Source organism: Podarcis muralis, chromosome 13, assembly GCF_964188315.1.
Source record: "Podarcis muralis chromosome 13, rPodMur119.hap1.1, whole genome shotgun sequence".
Taxonomy (NCBI): Eukaryota; Metazoa; Chordata; class Lepidosauria; order Squamata; family Lacertidae; genus Podarcis; species Podarcis muralis.
Window position 1 is genome coordinate 24,997,652 of NC_135667.1, and position 20,485 is coordinate 25,018,136.

General features: G+C 39.9%; 3 protein-coding genes across 4 annotated transcripts; all 3 read right to left on the bottom strand.

Moving 5' to 3' along the window:
• Nucleotides 1-455: 455 nt before the first annotated feature.
• LOC114583019 (olfactory receptor 14A16-like) lies at nt 456-4,339 on the bottom strand. 2 transcript variants are annotated; one of them, XM_077918332.1, is made up of 3 exons: nt 3,656-4,339; nt 3,176-3,266; nt 456-2,446 (listed from the first exon to the last, which is right to left on the bottom strand). In XM_077918332.1, the coding sequence occupies exon 3, from the start codon at nt 2,443-2,445 to the stop codon at nt 1,492-1,494; it is 954 nt and encodes a 317-aa protein (XP_077774458.1). In that variant the 5' UTR covers nt 2,446; nt 3,176-3,266; nt 3,656-4,339; the 3' UTR covers nt 456-1,491. The 2 variants fall into 2 exon arrangements, with proteins under 2 accessions (XP_077774458.1, XP_077774457.1); XM_077918331.1 differs by having other exon boundaries at nt 3,176-4,339.
• Nucleotides 4,340-10,644: 6,305 nt separating this feature from the next.
• Nucleotides 10,645-11,592, bottom strand: LOC114583018 (olfactory receptor 14A16-like). The gene has a single exon (XM_028704362.2). The coding sequence runs from the start codon at nt 11,578-11,580 to the stop codon at nt 10,645-10,647; it is 936 nt and encodes a 311-aa protein (XP_028560195.2). The 5' UTR covers nt 11,581-11,592.
• A 4,668-nt stretch (nt 11,593-16,260) lies between these two features.
• On the bottom strand, nt 16,261-17,214 carry LOC114583017 (olfactory receptor 14A16-like). Its single transcript, XM_028704361.2, has one exon. It carries the CDS (start codon nt 17,212-17,214, stop codon nt 16,261-16,263), a length of 954 nt encoding a protein of 317 aa, XP_028560194.2.
• Between the last annotated feature and the right edge of the window lie 3,271 nt (nt 17,215-20,485).

Below are 20,485 nucleotides of genomic sequence, written 5' to 3' on the forward strand. Positions count from 1 at the left end.
TCTTTGAGCGGTTGCCTTTTATTCTGCTTACAGTCTGTGGGGAATTGCTCTGGGCTGGAAACCTGCCCCCCCCCCAAAGTGACCCGACTGTCATTTTGCACCTTCTTCTTGTAGGGGTGCCGGGTCTTTTGGTGGGAGCGCCATCTTGTTTTCGCGGGAGCGCCATCTTAATTGTGTGGATCAATTTTGCTTTGTTCTGTAACCATACTGAGAAAAGTATCCATCATGCTGTCCATTGCCTTGGTGCAATGGATGCAATTCTGTCACCAGAAAGCAAAGCACACAGAGGAAGATGGATGGGATGGGAGGAGGAAGAGGATGAATGGCTTTCATCCTAGCTAGCTCACTTCTGCCCCAGTTCCTCCTCAATGTATGTGAAAGGAGGGAAATGGGGTATTTGCCATCACACTCTTAAAAAAGACTCAAGGTAAAGCAGTTATGGGTAAATGGTTAATATGATTTGGGAACTTTAATAAGCTAGTGGTTATCTCAGTCATTTATTTATTTATACAATTCAAAGGTGCACACTGTATGAAGGGAGAAAGATGGCGTCACATTATCAGTGGTCAAGAAGAATCTAAAACACACACATATCACGAAAATATCACTATAATACATCAGAATGCACCTTTAGTTCAGAGATTTGTTTCTTCTCCTGAAGAAAAAAAAAAAAGCCCCTTGTAAAATCTTCTGGGAATCATTGCTCTGGGGAAGTTTCTGTTATGTTGTGTGGGTTTAGTTATTAAACCATAAGCCATAGATTTCCCCTTTGAATTTTATTCATTTATGGTACAGGATGCCCAGTGAAGTCCAGTGTCCTACTTGAGGAATTTGTTTTTCCATTGATTGTAAATGGTGACCAATAAAGCTGCTGGAGCTGAAAGAAGATCTGATATGGGATTAAAAACCGAATTGTCTTTTGCTGTGTAGTTTTTCATTTTGTTTTGCTAAATCAAATATTCTGTATCACACCTATTTTTCTTCATTTTTCAATAAACCTTGTTCGAGTGTTAATTCATGGTGCATGTATGTGGGTGGTTGGGGGGGGGGGGAGTGCAAACCAGGGATGCTTCTGTTGCATCTTATCCCACCTCAAAAATACATGAATTGTTTAAAAATCAATCCCTCTCCCCAGGTAACTATGCTATTTGGAGCTCTCCTGGGAGGATAGACTCCTAAAAACTCTTGTCTTTTTGTTTAAATACAGAACCCCTGTTAAGTGTCTAAACTTCACCTAAAGAACAGCAAGTTATTGCTCTAGAATTCTCGGAAAGTTGTAATAGTGGCCCATAAATAAATAATTAATAGAACTTACACATATAAAATGTCTCACAAAATCTATGGAAATGACAAAAGATGAATAGTTAATATTGAGGAAGGTCCTATTTCAAAATATAAAGGGGTATATCTAAGTTTACGTGGCAGACCTCAAATTCCCATTTAGTGTTTCCATGTTTAACATTTTTTTAAAAAGAATTTGGAACTGATTAATCATGCTACAAGCTGTTTTAATTTTCTGGGTATTTTCCAGATTGCCAGCTGGATGTCCTTGTTCCTGAGGCTATAAATAATGGGATTAAGAACCGGTGGTAAAACTGTATATAATACAGCAGAAACCAAGTCCACAGTGGGGGAAGAAAGTGCTTTTGGTCTCATGTATGAAAACACAGCTGTGATGATGAATAAAGAAAAGACAGTCAGGTGAGGAGTACAGGTAGAAAAAGCTTTATATCTGCCTTGGACAGATGGGATCCTCAGCACAGCAGAAAATATGTAGCCATAGGAAGTAAAGATGAAGGTAAAAAAGAAAGAGTCCAGAAAAAACCCAAGGACAAGAATTAGAATTTGATTCACTTTTGTATCACTGCAAGAAATCTTTTGCAATTGAGGAATGTCACAAAAATATTGCCCAATCATATTGGTTCCACAGAAATTTAGTATGAAAGTAAAACTTGTTTCCAGTACTGCATGGATCAGGCTGCCTATCCAGCAGGTAGCTGCCAATTGGATACAGGCATCCCGATTCATGATTAAGGTATATTGTAGTGGACGGCAGATTGCTACGTAACGGTCATAAGCCATAACAGTGAGCAAGGCAAGCTCCCCACCAACAAATGTGACCACTAAGAAGACCTGTGTGACACATCCCGCAAAAGAAATCATGTTGTTGTTTGTCAATGAAATGACGATGGATTTGGGCACAGTGGTGGAGATGGAGCACACATCAAACAATGACAGGTTGGTTAAAAAGAAGTACATCGGGCTGTGAAGGTGGCGGTCTAGGGCCACAGCTGTGATGATGAGAGAATTTCCCACTAAAGCTGTTAAGTAAATGAAGAGAAACATTGCAGAATGCAAAATCTGCAAATCACGGGTTTCAGAAAACCCCATGAGAAGGAACTCTGTTGGAGTAGATTGGTTAGCCATTTCTCTCATTTCTGTCATTCTGCAAATAGAAGTTAAATAATTTTAAGTTAGTGGCGCTTATAAATTTTTGGACTTTCTTTTTTTTAAAAAAGATCACATAGTCATTGCTCTAGTGCACAACTACACATCTATCCAAATCAACAACCAAGTATGCACACTATCAATTGTTGATGTATTCTTTCATCCTGATATGACATGAAGCCTAATGGGGATAGTATGTACACTCACATATTTTCAGCTAATATGATTTATCCACCCTCAAAGACTGGGTACATACATATACTTTCTAAGCCATGTGCCACATGATGTAAATGGTGCAGTTTTTACAGAAGTCTTCCATTTTGCCATCAAATGTACATAAACCATTTTATGAAACATGTAACATTGGGGGGGGGGGGAGAGATCATACTGAATTAACTAGATGGGGTAAAGGAACCACCATTCTAGAAAGCTGATATGAAATTTCATATAAAACGAAAAACCCAAAAGTGTTGAAATTTGGAAAGATTGCATTATGTGTATTCTCAGTGAGGCTTTTCTATTTCTCCCTAAATACTTTAGTAATGTAAAACATGGAAATGGAAGCTTTCTTCAAGTATATTGGAATAAAAAATTGTCAGATCTCAAATATTTGGAGGTTTTCCATCAGAAATAAATAACAAAAAGCTATCATGCGAGTGTATGTGTTTTAAAAGGTGCTCTCCATCCCCCCCCCAATTGAACAACAGCATTGCAATTCACATATTACCTAAGAGCAATGAAGAATCAGCCTGAATGAATTAAGTTCCAGGAATGAAGACTGATTGCCGGAATACTGAAACAGCAAAGATTTCAACAACCTGCAAGGAGAATTGAAAAAAACCCCAAAACTATATTTTATTTATTTCTAGAAACATAGCCCATGGAAACACCAGAAGATGCCTATACTCTATGTGCAGGCAGAATCATATCAAGTTCTACCCTATTAAAATAATACAAGAAGAGAAGGGATGGACTTCCTTTAATTCCATTTGAATAAGTAACTTCTTTTCTAGTGATTATATTACCATATATTATAATTCATTTCATTTTTGTAAAAAAATGGAAAAGATAACCCAGATGAGAGCATCTCCCAATTAATTTGTGTCAAATGCAAATCTAATGAGCCGAGAAGATGAAGACTGCACACTGAATCATTAAAAGTTTCCTATTGTCAGAAAAGCCATAGAATGCCAGAATATCTGCCTACCATCATTGTTGCTATGAACAAGAGAATCATGGAAGCACTTAACTCAATCCACTATCACATTCTTTGGGAAGCAAATGTGAGTTGTCCATATTCCAGGTGAAATATTTCTCTGTGCAGTTTCCCCAAGGTTTCTGTTGCCTTCTCCTATAGATAAAAGAAATGATTTTTTTTAAAAAGAAAAACACAAGAAGTCCATTTTATGATAGTATGATAATATCAGCATTAAACCAACTACTGGATGAATCATTTCACAATCTCTTCAGAATTGAAAGCTTGAGCATCCTTGAATCCCTTCTGTTTCTTTAAAATGAACAATAAGGATTGTACTCACTGCTGTTTCTCTCAGAAGATTAGAGTGCCAATGTGCTTGACGGGGATATTTATTTGAAGGTACATGGGTTGCCAGGAGGAGGTGATGTCATCCTCCTTTCCTGTGCTATTTCAGGGTCTCTCTTGGGAGAACATACCAGTCCCATGATGCTGTGCAAAACAAATGTTGTCCATTTCCCTACTAGTTCTTTTAATATGCATAAGAATATAAGAGTCTGCTGGATCAATCCAGAAAGCAATGGACACAAAGGGAGCTGAGGAGGAGAAAGACTCAACCTAGCCAGCCCAGTTCTGCCCCAGATACTCCTCAATATATGTGAAAAGGAAGACAATCAGGAGAAGAGTGATATCGCATCAGAGTATTTCTACCCAGTCCTTGTATGCTAATGTTTTCTCATTCATTAATTTCTGCCACTGAAATGTACATAATGTATAAATGAAAAGAAGTGGCAATGTTTCATGGACAACAGAAATCCAAAACACGCAAACCAATATAAATATCAGCATGTTTCATTCCCCAGTTCAGGAAATTCATTGTTCTCAGATATCCAAACAAAGATGCCATTGCAAAATCTCTTGGGAATCTTTGCTCCAGGGAAATTTATGCTTTCCCATGTTGGTGCCATTTGAATTAATTCATGTTTGCTGAAGGATGTCCGGTGAGGCACAATATTTTACTCCTAGAATTTATTTGGCCCTTCTGTTTTTTCATGGATTTTAAACTGTAGCAAAGAAAACAGCAGGAACTAAAAGAAAGATGAAAAAGGCTCAAAAAATAGTATGCAAGGATAATTTTCCCCCCCTTATAGTGCATACCTAAATTTTGTATAACATCACAACTATTTTTATTGTCCTCTCTCCCCACCTCATCTGTTTGCAAAACTGGCAAATTCTTTCTGATCATGAACTACTTTGAGCTTCCATCAGTGTTCAGCTGAAGAAGCTTAGGTTGCCTTTCATATGAAGTGTGCTCATCCATCATGTGCACTAGAGCTTACATTTGAAGGTTGGTGCACCCAATGGCAGTAATAGACATTATGGTAGTGCAGTGGCTCTCAATTGACCTCGACTCAATTGCATCAGTGCTGCTTAGCAGGAGTTAAGAAGCCTGCACCTGAATGGCTTTCTTTAGTTGTGTCTGTCTCTTCCCTTCTGAAAACTCTCACAGCCAAAGTGATAATAATTTAAATTAAAAGATCAGGTGATTGACAGGTACTGTCAGAAGGTCCTACATACGAGTAGGAGTCTGGTAGAGACACATGCCTGACTGGCATGTTCTCTCCCTCCTGGTCGGTCATTCAGGAGATTCAAAATCTCTCTCCAGCCCGAACATCACAGCGACTGATACTGAATCATCAGCATACTTCAGGGTCAGCAGAGTATAGGCAGTCAGCGTTCAGACTCAGTAGCACAGCAATTTGGCTAATCTACGTTTATTTACATATACACACTTGGAGCATCGTAACTCAGCTCCTTCCTCTTCAGCATCAGACAGCAAAGAGCAAGAACAGAGGACAAATGTCCTACATCACGGAAACACAGTAATAAAAACATCCTGCCTCTGTCACTTCCCACTATGTGGAATGAAAACATACAGCATCATGTGATAAAAACAATCCCATGACTGCAACACAGGAAAAGAATCCTAGCAGGTACATGGCCTGCTCAAACTTAGACACCAGCCAGTAGCAGACAGCATAATGGGGTGCTGGCATACACCTGAGCTCTGCTCACTCACACTGCTGCTTACGAAGAATAATCCAGTAACGACCAGTTGTGCTAGGAACTCAAAAAGAAGTTATCTTCAGGGTTCCATTTAATCCCAATTATCTAGCAATAAGACAAAATGAATTCAGTTGAGCTTATTTTGAGCAAACATTGTTTGGATTGCAGAAAAAAGTGATCAGATCAGATTAATTTTATTTGAATCAAATCATCAGATTATCACACATCATTCACATATATATATATGTATGTATAGATGTATAGATGTATATATATATCCCCAAAAATATTCGATAACATTTATTGGCATTGATAAATGTATTTTCCCCAACAAAAATTCCTTCTTGACTTCCCACTCCTCCTTTCCTGCTTTTTAAAAAAGCCTCTCCTCCTACCATAGACGTGCCACGCCCCTCCCTGGTTGGGCACCCAATAGGGAAGCTCGGCGGGTGCGTGGCTTGCCGTTCAAATGCGGCCGCGCCAGCCATCCCTGCCATTGCACACACATTTTCTTCAATGCCCGTGTGGCATTTGCTTCAATGCCCGTGTGGCAGGGGGCCATGGCACGACCCTCGGTGACATCAGGAGAGAGCCTATAGTTGTATTAGCATCAACAGGCTCCACCTTCTGGTGAATAAACCCCCTTTGGGCTCACCCCTCTCCGAGTGGGTGGAGTCTAATGTTCCGTGGTCCAATGCCTAAGCCAATACCTTCTCATATGCTGCAATCAATAAAGTTGTGGCCTTTTCCTTACCCATTAACCTTACATACTGTGTCCACGTGTCTTTATTCCCCAAGCGGGGATCGGGTCCTCAAATCACAAACTGACTTTTACAATACATATGTTTTTATTCTCTGAAATTCACTATCATTAGATCTTTCAGTAATCCAATCCTGTCCCCAACTTCATGTATGGGTGATACTTTGAAAGATCCATGATTGGCCTCCATTCTTCCTTATGCACTTCCTCCTTATGTTTTCTTAGTTTGGTGGTTAATTTTTGCAATTTCAGCAAAGTCTATTTATTTCATAAGCCAATTCTCCTTCCTTGGTAATCCTTCTTCTTTCCACTTCTGTGCATATAAAGTTGTAGCTGCTGTTGCATATAAAAATAAATTGGTCAATTTTGGGGTGGGGGTGGGGGACTTCCATTCCTGTTATTCCTAGCAGAAAGGCTTCAGGGGCAGGTTTGTGTTTTTTTAAAAGGAATTATCAGTCTAAACATCATTTTCAACTCATTATATATAATTTCCCAAAAATAGCTTTTTCTCAGGACCACTACATGTGATAAGATGACCATTCCTCCTGTTGGCATTTCCAGCACATATTTGGAACATTTTAATACATTTTTGCTAACTTATTATGGTTCTAAGTACCACTTATGCATTATTTTCATATAACATGCACTAAATTTCAGATATACTTTCCAAAGTCTCTCCCATGCAGTCATCACTTGGCAGGTTCTGATTTTATACCACAGCAAGGAAAACATGTCTATAAACTCCCCATTAAGAATACGCTCACTTTTTTTTACTTTTTTTTTTTTTTTGCAAGCAAATCCCACAGGGCTGATCCATACGTTTAAAATTACTCTCTCTAATGTGCTTCCCTGGAGTCTAAGCCCTCGTCGCCAAAAGGGGCTATGACACCATTGTCATGCCTGTGCCTCTTATTTCTACTTTTCCAGACCCATTTTGGGAGACCAGGCAATTTAGCTGTTGTGACCCAGTACCCCTTAATCTGGTCCTCATAGTCCATGTCTGAGTAGTCAGACCTACGTGAGGAATCCAATGAATCTGATGAGTCCCATCTGGACTTGCATCCTCTTCTCTTGGTTCTGTGGGGTCTTGTTCTCTTGCACCGAGACCTATGTGGTTCAGGGCTCAAAGAATTGTCAGATAGGTTAGAGGTGGAAGGAGACCTACAATTGGGCCGAGACATCTGTGAATGGCAGTAGGGAGAATGTGATCTCACTGTGCATGCCTCAACCCACTCTTGATGCTTTTGAAGGCAGACAATAGTTCTGTCCCTAGAGACTGAGCAGGAGGAATATTCACTTGAATAAGAGTAATGTTTGAAGTCATGTTGAGGCCTGCTGTGATGCCACTCTGGGGGAGAAACGCAGCAGGGTTATAGTGTCCCCTGGTGAAGCCCAGAAAAGGCCCATTGGCTTTGCTTGGAATTAATTGTGAACCTGCAAGCTTGGCATTATGAACATAGAATCGAGAGTATATAACACATGGGGCTTTTGGGGATGAAGAGCTGCAACAAGGTGGCTAAAGCAAAGAGCTGTGGGCTCTTTAATGCTGCCACACTTTGCTCTCAAATACTCAAAAACGCTGCATCGCTCTAGCAAGACACCGCAAGGGAGGGTCCTTCAATGAGGCCTCCAGACAGTTGAAGCTGGCTAGGAAGGCAGTGGCAGTGGGCAAAAAACAGGTGCTCCTAGCTGGCGCTCAAAAGGTGGGATAAAGATTGTGAAGGGATGGTGATGCATTGCTCCTGATGCTCTGAGCTGACTGTGCTGCCAGCGTCAGCTCTGGGCCCCTTTTATGCTTCTGGAGCAGGCTGCTGTGGATAGCCTGGAATGTGAATTGGGTTTGGTGAACCCATTCAGTACTGTGGTGGCCAGAAGAGCTGAGCAACGGTTGGCAGAACAGCATGGCTTCAGGAGGATGAGGAAATCGTGCGCTGTGCTGCAAATTCCACCCACCGCAGGACCAAGTGAGCAGCCATTTTCATATAACATGCACTAAATTTAAAATATACTTTCCAAAGTTTCTCCCAAACAGTCATCTCTATGCTTTGCCATAGGCCCAATATACGTCTTTTTACGAAGCACTATTGCTATTTTTAATAATAAATGCATTTTTATTCACTCTTTACCTGAGTACATTCATTCTGAACAACAGGAGATGGGCTGGAAGAGGAGGGCATCACTCAAAAGTGGGCACTAGAAATTTGCACAAAAAATTGTGATATGTGTGACACACAACTTGAGCAATAATGCTAGGAGACTTCTAATTCTTTTTGGTATTTTCAGCTTGGCCTCTTGGATATCTTTATTCCTAAAGCTATAAATAATGGGATTCAGTAATGGTGGCAAAACATTATACAATGCAGCAGAGAACAAATCCATTGTTGTAGAAGAAAGTGCTTTCATGTATGAAAACACAGCTGTGCTCAGACAGCAGCTCAATGTTGGCCATACTTGCCCACAATGGATCTCCACGGATTTAGACAGAAGTATTTGTTCAACCTACCTGTATGTTACAGAGACTGAACTTGGGACTTTTCCCATGCATTGTATGTTCTTTACCAGAGCTGAACAAAGGTATTAGCTAAAAAGGCCCCCTGAACCAATACCGCTCACATTGTGTAATCAATAAAGATGTGGCCTAAATTTTGCCCATCAACCTTTAAACTAAAATACGTGTGTCAATTCATTTATAGGGGTGACCTGGGGTTCTCAAAGTGCAAATAGCATGTTTGCAAAACAGTGAAGGAGGAAGGGGCAGATTTTATGTGAGAAATTGAGGAGTGTGGACTGAATCTAATTCTTTTTTGGAAAGCAAAGCACTTGTGCAAAGATTTTGTTTATCCTGTCCTGTCCTCTACCACTCCCCACTCCAAAAAACCCAACTGAATAGTTTGGGAGTTGGAATGGGTAAAAACGTCAATTTCATTTTCTCTCAGTTTCTCATTTTCCCAATCTTAAGTTCAGTTTTCCATATTTCCATGTCGGTTTGCACAAGCATACACAAACACACACGTGAAGTCAGATTCCCAGTGCAAATTTTTAATACATATGTTGCATGGAATTTTGCATAATATGCATATTCAGCTAAATCACAATTCCCCAATATAATTAATCTTTGCATACTATTAAGATTAATACAGGATCTTTAATGGTAAGCAGCCATTTACAAAAACAACCTTTTTGTGGTTAGGGAAGTGATAGAGAAACACACTGAAAATTGTGGGATAAATGGTTGATTGATTGATTGATTGATTGATTGATTGATTGATGGGGAAGTGAATAAGCCCTGCTCAGGCAAATCAGGATGAAATCAGAATAAATGTTATATAGAATCAAAACAGCAATTCATACTTATTGAACTGAACTGACATAGCTCTTTTAAAAAAGAAATACCAATAAAATGTGCCATGCACACCTACATGCATAACCTAGTTAGTATAGTGCTAGAATAGCACACCTCTAAAACAGTATAGGAGGAAGGGCCACAGTTATGGGAGAAACTGAGGAGAGAGTATTGGATCCACACATGGTTCAGAGACCTCATCACTTCCGCGAAGACTTATTCTACTCTTCCTCCCACCTAACACCCCCACTTAAAAAGAAACCCAATCCAGCATGCTGCGAGTCGCAAGGGTGAATGTGTCAATTTCATTTTCTTTCATTTTATCAGTACAGTGGTACCTCGGGTTACATACGCTTCAGGTTACATACGCTTCAGGTTACAGACTCTGCTAACCCAGAAATAGTACCTCAGGTTAAGCAGCAGGAGGCCCCATTAGCTAAAGTAGTGCTTCAGGTTAAGAACAGTTTCAGGTTAAGAACGGACCTCCGGAACAAATTAAGTACTTAACCCGAGGTACCACTGTATTAGATCCAGTTCCTCGCATTTTCACATCTCTCCTTCTCTCTCTCTCTCTCTCTCTCTCTCTCTCTCTCTCTCTCTCTCTCTCTGTGTGTGTGTCTGTGTCTGTGTCTGTGTCCTAATGAAAACTCATCAGACATCATGTGTGAAATTTTCCTAATATACACATTTTATATGCAGATTTGCCCCAAACACATCTATTTGCAAAGCACTATTATGTAGTATAATGCATTTTTATGCTATTTTCACTGACATTTGCATTCTTATACAATGCACAGGAATTGTGATGTGTATGAGACACAATGCAAGCAATCATGCTAGGAGATTTCTAATTCTTTTTGGTATTTTTAACATGGCCTCTTGGATATCTTTATTCCTAAAGCTATAAATAATAGGATTCAGTAAGGGTGGTAAAACATTATACAATACAGCAGAGAGCAAATCCATCATTGTTGAAGAAAGCACTTTAGGTCTCATGTATGAAAACACAGCTGTGCTCATAAATAAAGAAAAGACAGTCAGATGGGGGATGCAGGTAGAGAAAACTTTATATCTGCCTTGAACAGAAGGGATTCTCAGCACAGCAGAGAAGATGTAGCTATAGGAAACAAAGATGAACCCTCCACAAAATGAACCTCCAGTAATTCCAATGACAAGAATCAAAATTTGGTTAACCTTTGTGTCAGTACAAGAAATCTTAAGCAACTGAGGGATATCACAGAAATACTGCCCAATAATATTGGACCCACAGAAATGTAGCCTGAAAGTGATAATGGTATGTAATGATGACTGGATTGGGCTGCTTATCCAGGAAGCAGCTGCCATTTGAATGCAGGCATCCCAGTTCATGATTAGCTCATACTGTAAAGGATGGCAGATTGCAACATAGCGATCATAAGCCATGATAGTGAGCAAGCCAAGCTCAGACCCTGCAAAGGTCAAAACTAAGAAAACCTGTGCAACACAGCCAGCAAAATAAATCCTTTTGTCATCTGACAAAGAAGCAGCTATGGATTTGGGGATTGTGGTTGAGATGTAGCAAATGTCTGTTAATGATAGATTGACCAGAAAGAAGTACATCGGAGTGTGTAGTTTGTGGTTCAGGGCAACAGCAATGGTGATGAGGAAATTCCCCACTAAGACGATTAAATAAATGGAGAGAAATATCACAAAGTAAAACAATTGTTCTTCTTGGTCACTGGAGAAGCCCATCAGAAGAAATTCTGTCACTGTAGACTGGTTGGCCATCTTAACTATTGGAAGTATTTCTTTTTTAAAAGTTCTAGAAGAGTGGCTCTGTTATTGTGTTTTAGCAACACCAGCAGAGCAGTTGTGGCACCTAAAATTAGAAAGGATTTAATGAAAGTCTGTTGGTTGAGGGGAATATGCAGGCAATTGTCTGTGGGGTTTGCCCCCTATCTCTATATGAGGTAATGAGTGATGCCAGTAGTAGACATTCAGCTGACACCACTAATTCACCCAGTGCTCATAGCATTTTAGAGTTGGAAGGGAGCATGGAGAGCCTCTCAGTTGAGACCCATCTTGATTGCATGTTGAATCAAGAATGAGAAAGCAGAATCAAATCCTAACTATAGGTTATAAGGGCAACCTTGTTATTAGTTGTAAATGGGGGGGGGGACACCTCCTTGGAGTGTGGTTACATAAAGGAACTTAACTGTGATGTTTCAGATTTTGTTTGCTAACAGTAATGCTTTTACTTTATTTTTTTAAAATGCAAACCACACACCACCTAGCATTAATGAAATATCATGTGGCTTTGATGAGAGCTCAGGGTTTAAGTCCAATCACCAGAATTTTGAAACATCACATTATTATCTTCTCTTACTGATAAATGTAATCTATTTTTATCATAGAATAATCATGTCTGCATTAATCTTACTGCTGTATTAAACACTTCAAGGTCTTTTCAGAACTGAAATATGAGCAGCTTTCAAGCCCTAGTCTCCTCTGTGGTTGAACAAATGGAATTCCACTCACCTGTCTTTTTGTCTGGAAAAAGAAAGGCCAAAATTCTGGAGTGCGGTCTTTAGAAGAAGATATAGATTTTATGACAAGGAAGAATAAATTAAGCCTCCCTGCTGTCTGTAGTGTTTCAGACAGTAGGTCCATGGAGAAGATATTTAAATTTCTGTAGTGCTTCAGAGAATCACTCCTTGGAGAACCTCACCATAATGATTTGCAAGTCCTGATTTACACAACAAGTGGTGCAATTGTCTTTATCATAATAAAGTATTGTATATATTGTGGCGGTTAGAGTGTTGAACTTGATTAACTTATGTACCACTGCAAAAAATATTTTGTAACTGAGGAAGGTCACAAAATATGAGTTTGGTCCCACAGAAATTTAGCATGAAACTGAAACTGGATTACAATGCTTCGTGGATAAGGTTGCATATCCAGGACGCAATTGCCATTTGAATCCAGACACTCCAATTCATTTTCCATCTGGGAGGGCATCCATAGCTTCTTCACTACTGCCTAAAATAAGTCATACTTTGTGTATTTACACTGTCGAAGGTTGATTCTCAAACAAGCCAGCTGACAAGGAGGAATAATCAATCTTGCTCAGATCAAATGATCAAAGAGCACAAGGGTGCAAATTATCAGCACTGTTTGATACTGAGGGATAGTAATCCTATTACTAGAGCAATGCTGGAATCCTATTACTAGAGCAATTGCTTCAGTGATATGCCATCATGGACAAAGTCCTGGAAGAAAAGGCCTTAACATAGCCTGCCCAGTTCTGTCCCAATTGCTCTATCCAAAAAAGCATGATTTGTGAGTCGAGGCCCCACTCCCCGCTTTGTGATGAAATAAGACTCACGGAGACAAGTATTTTAGATTAATGGGCTAAAAATGCCACAACTTTATTGGTTACAGAATGTGAGTGGCATTGGCTTAGGCATTGGATCCGAACAGACTATACCTGACTCCTGCCCGCTCTGCAGGAAGTCACACAAGGTTTAACAACCAGTAGGGGGAGCTTGTTGATGGAAATCAACTGGAAGCTTTCCCTAGAGTCACCAGAGGGTTGTGCCATGGCCCTAGCCACCACCTGGGCTTTGGACAGGAACCACGACCACCAGATTCCTTTAACAGAATACCCTTCAAAGGGAGGGGTAGGTGATGGCAACAACCTCCCCTCTAACACACAACACATTTCCAATGCCTAACCACCAAACCTTACAAAGTTGTGATGATTTGCTACGAGGTAGGTGAAAAACCAAGTGGCTGGTGCCAATCTGCCAAGTGGAAAAAAATTCCTACCAGGCCCCTTGGACAACCAAGTTGACCAACCTAGGTCCATAGCAAGGTCAGGTGCTGAAGCGAAATCTAGAGGGAGGGAGGGAGGGAGGGTGATCTGAGGAAGCCAGAACAACAAGGAAGACCTTGTGGGCCTGTGACCATTTAAAAACCGCTAAACCACGCCCCCAGCCAGTTGGATTGGATGGCTGGGGTGCATGACATGGGCCCAGGACTCCAGTGATGCAGGGGCCACACACCCCCTGTGAGCATGGGAAGTGATTCCTGCTCACAACCGCTCCCTTCCAGGAATAAGTAAGTTTTCCATTTAAACCCCATGGGGGAGCGGGGAATGAGGCCAGCTATGCACCCGTGGATGGTGAAAATACTATTGATACTATCATTTCTGGACTATTAATTAGTCAAGGTCCTTTCACTTATTCATTTCTACAACCAAAATATTCACAATGTTTCAAGTTAAAAGTCAAGTTTGGATATAAAATTACAAACAAAAGGGTTGTCATTTGAATTTATTTTAGGTAAAGGATGCTCAGTGAGATACAGTGGTACCTCAGGTTACAGACACCTTGGGTTACAGACACTTCAGGTTACAGACTCCACTAACCCGGAAGTAGTATCTCAGGTTAAGAACTTTGCTTCAGGATGAGAGCAGAAATCCACTGGTGGCAGCACAGTGGCAGCGGGAGGCCCCATTAGCTAAAGTGGTACCTCAGGTTAAGAACAGTTTCAGGTTAAGAACAGATCTCCCGAACAAATTAAGTTCTTAACCAGAGGTACCACTGTACAATGAAATACACTGGGGATTTATTTGGTCCTTTTGTATTTATTTTGCTTGTACATTGTTGCAAAGAAAGCAGTTGGGTGTGAAAGAAGAAATGATAAGGGATGCAAAACTGAATTGTATTCCATTCTCTGGTATGCGGGGGTGTTACATTCGCATTAGAATTTGTAACCTTTGTCAAAAGTCCAGAAGCTTTTTTACTAGGCATTATAGGTCAAGATCTGCCGAAAGAGAAGAATTAAATCTTCATGTATGCTACAACAGTGGCTAGGATACTCCTAGCCCAAAAGTGGAACAGTGACAAGATACCAACTAAAGATAAACTCATGGACTACGCTGAAATGGCCAAATTGAGAGATTAAGAGGCAAAGACAATAGATACTTTATAAAGGAGTGGGAACCATTTGTGATGTATTCACAGAAAAACTGTAAAGAAATGAACTCACTAGGAGGATTTGATTAAACAATCAACAATAAGAGTGTCTCTCTGTCTTCCTCCCCCCCCCCCCAGAGAAGTCCCCAGAAACCAGATGCGTTTTCATACTTGCAGTCTAGCACTTACTACCACTCGAGCAATATGGGTTTACTCTGTCACACTCATAACTGCAGCATCAAGGACCTGCTTCTCTGCTTCTGAGTGACGCTGCTGAGGCCGGTGCAGGGTCCTTCTGCCACCGCCGCTGCTGCAGCTTGTCCCCAGGAGTAACTGCCAAAGCATTCCCTCGCAGGGCACAGGATGGCATGGTCAGGGTAAGGGCTTTTATACTGGGTAGTAGATTGCAGCCTGGTCCATTGCTTTCTTTTTATGGATCAATGGTCTCGTTAGACAGTAAAATTATTGTTGAATTGCTGTTTTAGGGGTTGTTTTTCATCATGTGGAATGGATTAATCCATTTCCCATTACTTTCTATGGGAAAGCAAGCCTTGGTTTAAGTACGCTTGGGTTTAAGAATGGACTTCCAGAATGGATTAAGTTCATAAGCCGAGGTAGCACGGTATTAAGATATAACCAAAAAAAGCAGGGAAATGATTATGCAACAAACCAGGAGAGGAAGTTGAGTGAAGTCACGGGGGGAGGGGGGTATTTGGGTTTGTCTTTATATTTGAGATTATGTTACTGTGATCAAGATAAAAATGTTAAAATCAATAAAAACTACCGGTAATAGAAAAGAATTTGTAATGTAAATTGTGTATCACATCTATTTCAATTCATTCCACCAACATGCTTATGGGTTTTTATTTTTATTTACCCTAAGCCATGTCCAAGAATCCATTCCCCACGCCCCCACATGCATATATACCAGATGGAGAATCACAGATCCTTCTGTTCCCTCCATTCCCACCTTGGCATTCCCAAAGTCCTTTAACATGCAACCCCCTCCCCAGGAAATCTGGATATTGCAGCTTTGTAGGGGTAACAGTTTTCACTCAATAACTATTTATTATTTGTACATTATTGTTAATCTACAGCACCCTCTGTCATACATTCACTACGTTTAACGAGAAACTAGACAAGCATATCTTAAAACAAATACCAGGGCTTCAATTTTAAGAGAGTCAGATTTGTGAGTAACAACACAAAAACATAATTCTTTCGAAAATGTCTACATAAGATACAATCAAGATAGTTCTCTGCAGCACTGTAGCAGCAGCAATAATGGTCCATAACTGAAGAAATAATAAGATCGACATATTCTCTGTCACTAAATTTGTAAAAATGGCAAGGAGCATTTTAATATGATAAATAGTTAATATTATGAAATCCTCTATTTCAAAGGTGAAGAAATACAGTTAATTTCCTAAATTCAACCTCAGATATACATTAAGTGTTTCCATTTTTCCAAAAATCTGGAAGTGATGAATCATGCAATGAGATGTTTCAGTTTTCTGGGTATTTTCCACACCGCCAGATGGATGTCCTTGTTCCTAAGGCTATAAATAATGGGATTAAGAACTGGTGGCAAAACTGTATATAACACAGCAGAAACCAAGTCCACTGTGGGGGAAGAAAGTGCTTGTGGCCTCATGTATGAAAACACACCTGTGGTGATGAATACAGAAAAGACAGTCAGGTGAGGAGTGCAGGTAGAGAAAGCTTTATATCTGCCTTGGACTGATGGGATCCTCAGCACAGCAGAGAAGATGTAGCCATAGGAAGCAAAGATAAATGCAAAACAAAAAGAGTCAATAAAAAACCCAAGGACAAAAATCAGAACTTGATTCACGTTTGTATCACTGCAAGAAATCTTTTGCAATTGAGGAATGTCACAAAAATATTGCCCAATGATATTGGTCCCACAGAAATTTAGCACGAAAGTAAAACTGGTTTCCAATACTGCATGAATCAGGTTGCTTATCCAGGAAGCAGCTACCATTTGCATGCAGGCATCCCAATTCATGATTAAGGTATATTGTAGTGGGTGACAGATGGCTACAAAACGGTCATAAGCCATAACAGTGAGCAAAGCAAGCTCACCACCAACAAATGTGACCACTAAGAAGACCTGTGTGACACATCCGGCAAAAGAAATCATGTTGTTGTTTGTCAATGAAATGGCGATGGATTTGGGCACAGTAGTGGAAATGGAGCAAACATCAAGCAATGACAGGTTGATCAAAAAGAAGTACATCGGGCTGTGAAGGTGGTGGTCTAGGGCCACAGCTGTGATGATGAGAGAATTTCCCACTAAGGCTGTTAAGTAAATGAAGAGAAATATTGCAGAATGCAAAATCTGCAAATCACGAGTTTCAGAAAACCCCATGAGATGGAACTCTGTTGGAGTAGATTGGTTAGCCATTTCTCTCATTTCTGTCATTCTGCAGATAGAAGTTAAATAGTTGTGCGTTAGTGGAGCTTACCAATTTTTGGACATTCTAATTTTTTAAATTATCACCTTAGATATTGCGCTAGTTCACAACAACACATTTATCCACATCAAGAACCATGTATGCACACTATTAACTGCTGATGTGTTCTTTCATTCTGATATGACATGAAGCTTCATGGGGATAGTATGTGCACTCACATATCTTCAGCTAATATGATTTATCCACCCTCAAAGACTGGGGGAAAGGCAACAGAGACTGAGTACATACATATACTTTTTAAGCCATGTGCCACATGATGTAAATGGTGCAGTTTTTACAGAAGTCTTCCATTTTGCCATCAAATGTACATAAACCATTTTTATGAAACATGTAACATTTGGGGGGGGGAGAGAGAGATCACACTGAATTAACTAGATGGGGTAAAGGAACCACCATTCTAGAAAGTTTATCTGAAATTTCATATAAAACAAAAAAAATGAAATCACTGTGGATATTTTGAAAGATTGTATTATGTGTATCCTCAGTGAGGCTTTCCTATTTCTTGCTAAATACTTTAGTAAAACATGGAAATGGAATCTTTCTTCAAGTATATTGGAATAAAAAATTGTCAGTTCTCAAATATTTGGAGGTTTTCCATCAAAAATATATGACAACAAACTATCATCCAAGTGTATGTGTTTTGAAAGGTGCTCTCCACCCCCCCCCCCAATTGAACAACAGCATAGCAATTCACATATTACCTAAGAGCAATAAAGAATCAGCCTGAATGAATTAAGTTCTAGGAATGAAGACTGATTGCTAGAATACTGAAACAGCAAAGATTTCAACAACCTGCAAGGAGAATTGAAAAAAATCCAAAACATTATTTTATTTATTTCTAGTAACATGGCCCATGGAAACACTCAAAAAATGGCTATACTTCTCAATGTGTAGGCAGAATCATATTAATTTCTATCCTATTCAAAAAAGACAAGACAAATTCCATTTGGATAACTAATTTCTATTCTAGTGATTGTATTACCATATATTATAATTTATTTCATTTAATTTTTTTGGAAAAGATGACCCAGAAGCATCCATCTCTCAATTAATTTCTGTCATATGCAGTAGGTAATTTGTTTAACCAGCCAATCTAATGAGCTGACAAGATAAAGACTGCGCCCTGAATCATTAAAAGCTTCCCATTGTCGGAAATGCCATAGTTACTGAAGAATTCCGGAGTATCTGCTTACCACCATTGTTGCTGTGAACAAGAGAGAGTTATGGTAGCACTTGAACTTACTCCATTATCATATTTCTTGTCAATTGTCAAATGTCAGTTGTCCATATTCCAGCGTGAAATATATCTCTGCACAGTTTTTCCAAGTTTTCTGTTGCCTTCTCCTATATATATATAAAATGATACTTTTTTAAAAAAATAAGAAGTCCACTTTACACCAACTACTACATCAGTCATTTTGCAATCTTTTTAGAATTGAAAGCTCGAGCATCCTTGAGTCCCTTCATTCTCTTTAAAGAGATCAATAAGGATTATACTCACCACTGTTTCTCTCAGATTAGAGTGCCAATGTGCTTGACGGTGATATTTATTTGAAGGTACATGGCTTGTCAGGAGGAGGTGGAGAAGGTGATGTCATCCTCCTTTCCTGTGCTATTTCTGGTTCTCTCTTTGGAGAACATACAAGTCCCATGGTGCTGTGGAAAACAAATGTTGTCCATTTCCCTACTAGTTCTTTTAATATGCATAAGAATATAAGAGCCTGCAGGATCAATCCAGAAAACGAAGGACACAAAGGGCAGATGAAAAACTCAACCTAGCCAGCCCAGTTCTGCCCCAGTTGCTCCTCAATATATGTGAAAAGCAAGACGATCAGGAGAATAGTGATATCGCATCAGAGTATTTCCACCCAATCCTTGTATGTTAAGGTTGTCTCATTCATTAATTTCTGCCAGTGAAATGTACACAATGTGTAAATGAAAAGAAGTGGCAATGTTTCAAGGACAACAAAAATCCAAAACACACACACCAGTATAATATCAGCAAACTGCATTCCCCAGATTTACTTGTTCTCAGATGTGCAAACAAAGATGTCATTGCAAAACCTCTTGAGAATCTTTGCTCCAGGGAAGTTTGTGCTCTCCCCATGTTGGTGCCACTTGAATTAATTTATATTTGCTGAAGGAGACCCCTTGAGGCACAATATTGTACAAAGAAGATGAAAAAGGCTCCAAAAATTAATTGACTTCTAGTATGCAAGGATACTTTTTCATTTTTTTTCTTGTCGTGCATACCTAAATTTCATATACGTAACATCACGACTATTTTTATTGCTCCCCCCACCTCATCTGTTTGCAACACTGGCAAATTCTTTCTGATCATGAACTTCTACTTCTACTTTCTGATCATGAACTTCTATTTTGAGCTTCCATAAGTGTTCAGCTGAAGGAGCTTAGGTTGCCCTTCATATGAAGGGTGCTCTTCCATCATGTGCATTAGAGCTTACATATGAAGGTTGGGGAACTGGGTGCACCCAATGGCAGTGATAGACATTATAGTAGTGCAGTGGCTCTCAATTGACCTCCGCTCAATTGCATCACTGCTGCTTAGCAGGAGTTAAGAAGCCTGCACCTGAAAGGCTTTCTTTAGTTGTGTCTGTCTGTTCCCTACTGGAAACTCTCACAGACAAAGTGATAATAATTTAAATTAAAAGATCAGGTGATTGACAGGTACATGGTCTGGTCAAACTTAGACATCAGCCAGCAGCAGACAGCGTAATGGGGTGCTGGCATACACCTGAGCTCTGCTCACTCACATTGCTGCTTGCAAAGGATAATCCAGTAATGGCCAGTTCTGCTAGGAACTCAAAAGGAAGTTATCTTCAGGCTTCCATTTAATCCCAATTGCGCATCAAGACCCCAGAGCATCCCCAAGGATAAATAAATATACACTGAAACAGAATTTTAGATTAAGGTTAATGGGCAAAACTTTAGGGCAAAACTTTATTGATTGCAGCAATGTGAGTGGTATTGGCTTAGTCATTGTCAATAACTATATCTGGCTCCTGCCCACCTTGCAGGAAATCTGGAAGGAGCTCCGTTGATGGCAACCAACTGATGCTCACCCTGGGGTTCCTGCTGGGTCCTGGCATGGCCCTAACCCCTCAAGCGGACTGCGGATGAGATCTAGACCCACAGATTCCTTTACTGGAATACCCTTGTATTCCAGTAGATGATGATGACCACACCTCCCTTCCGCCG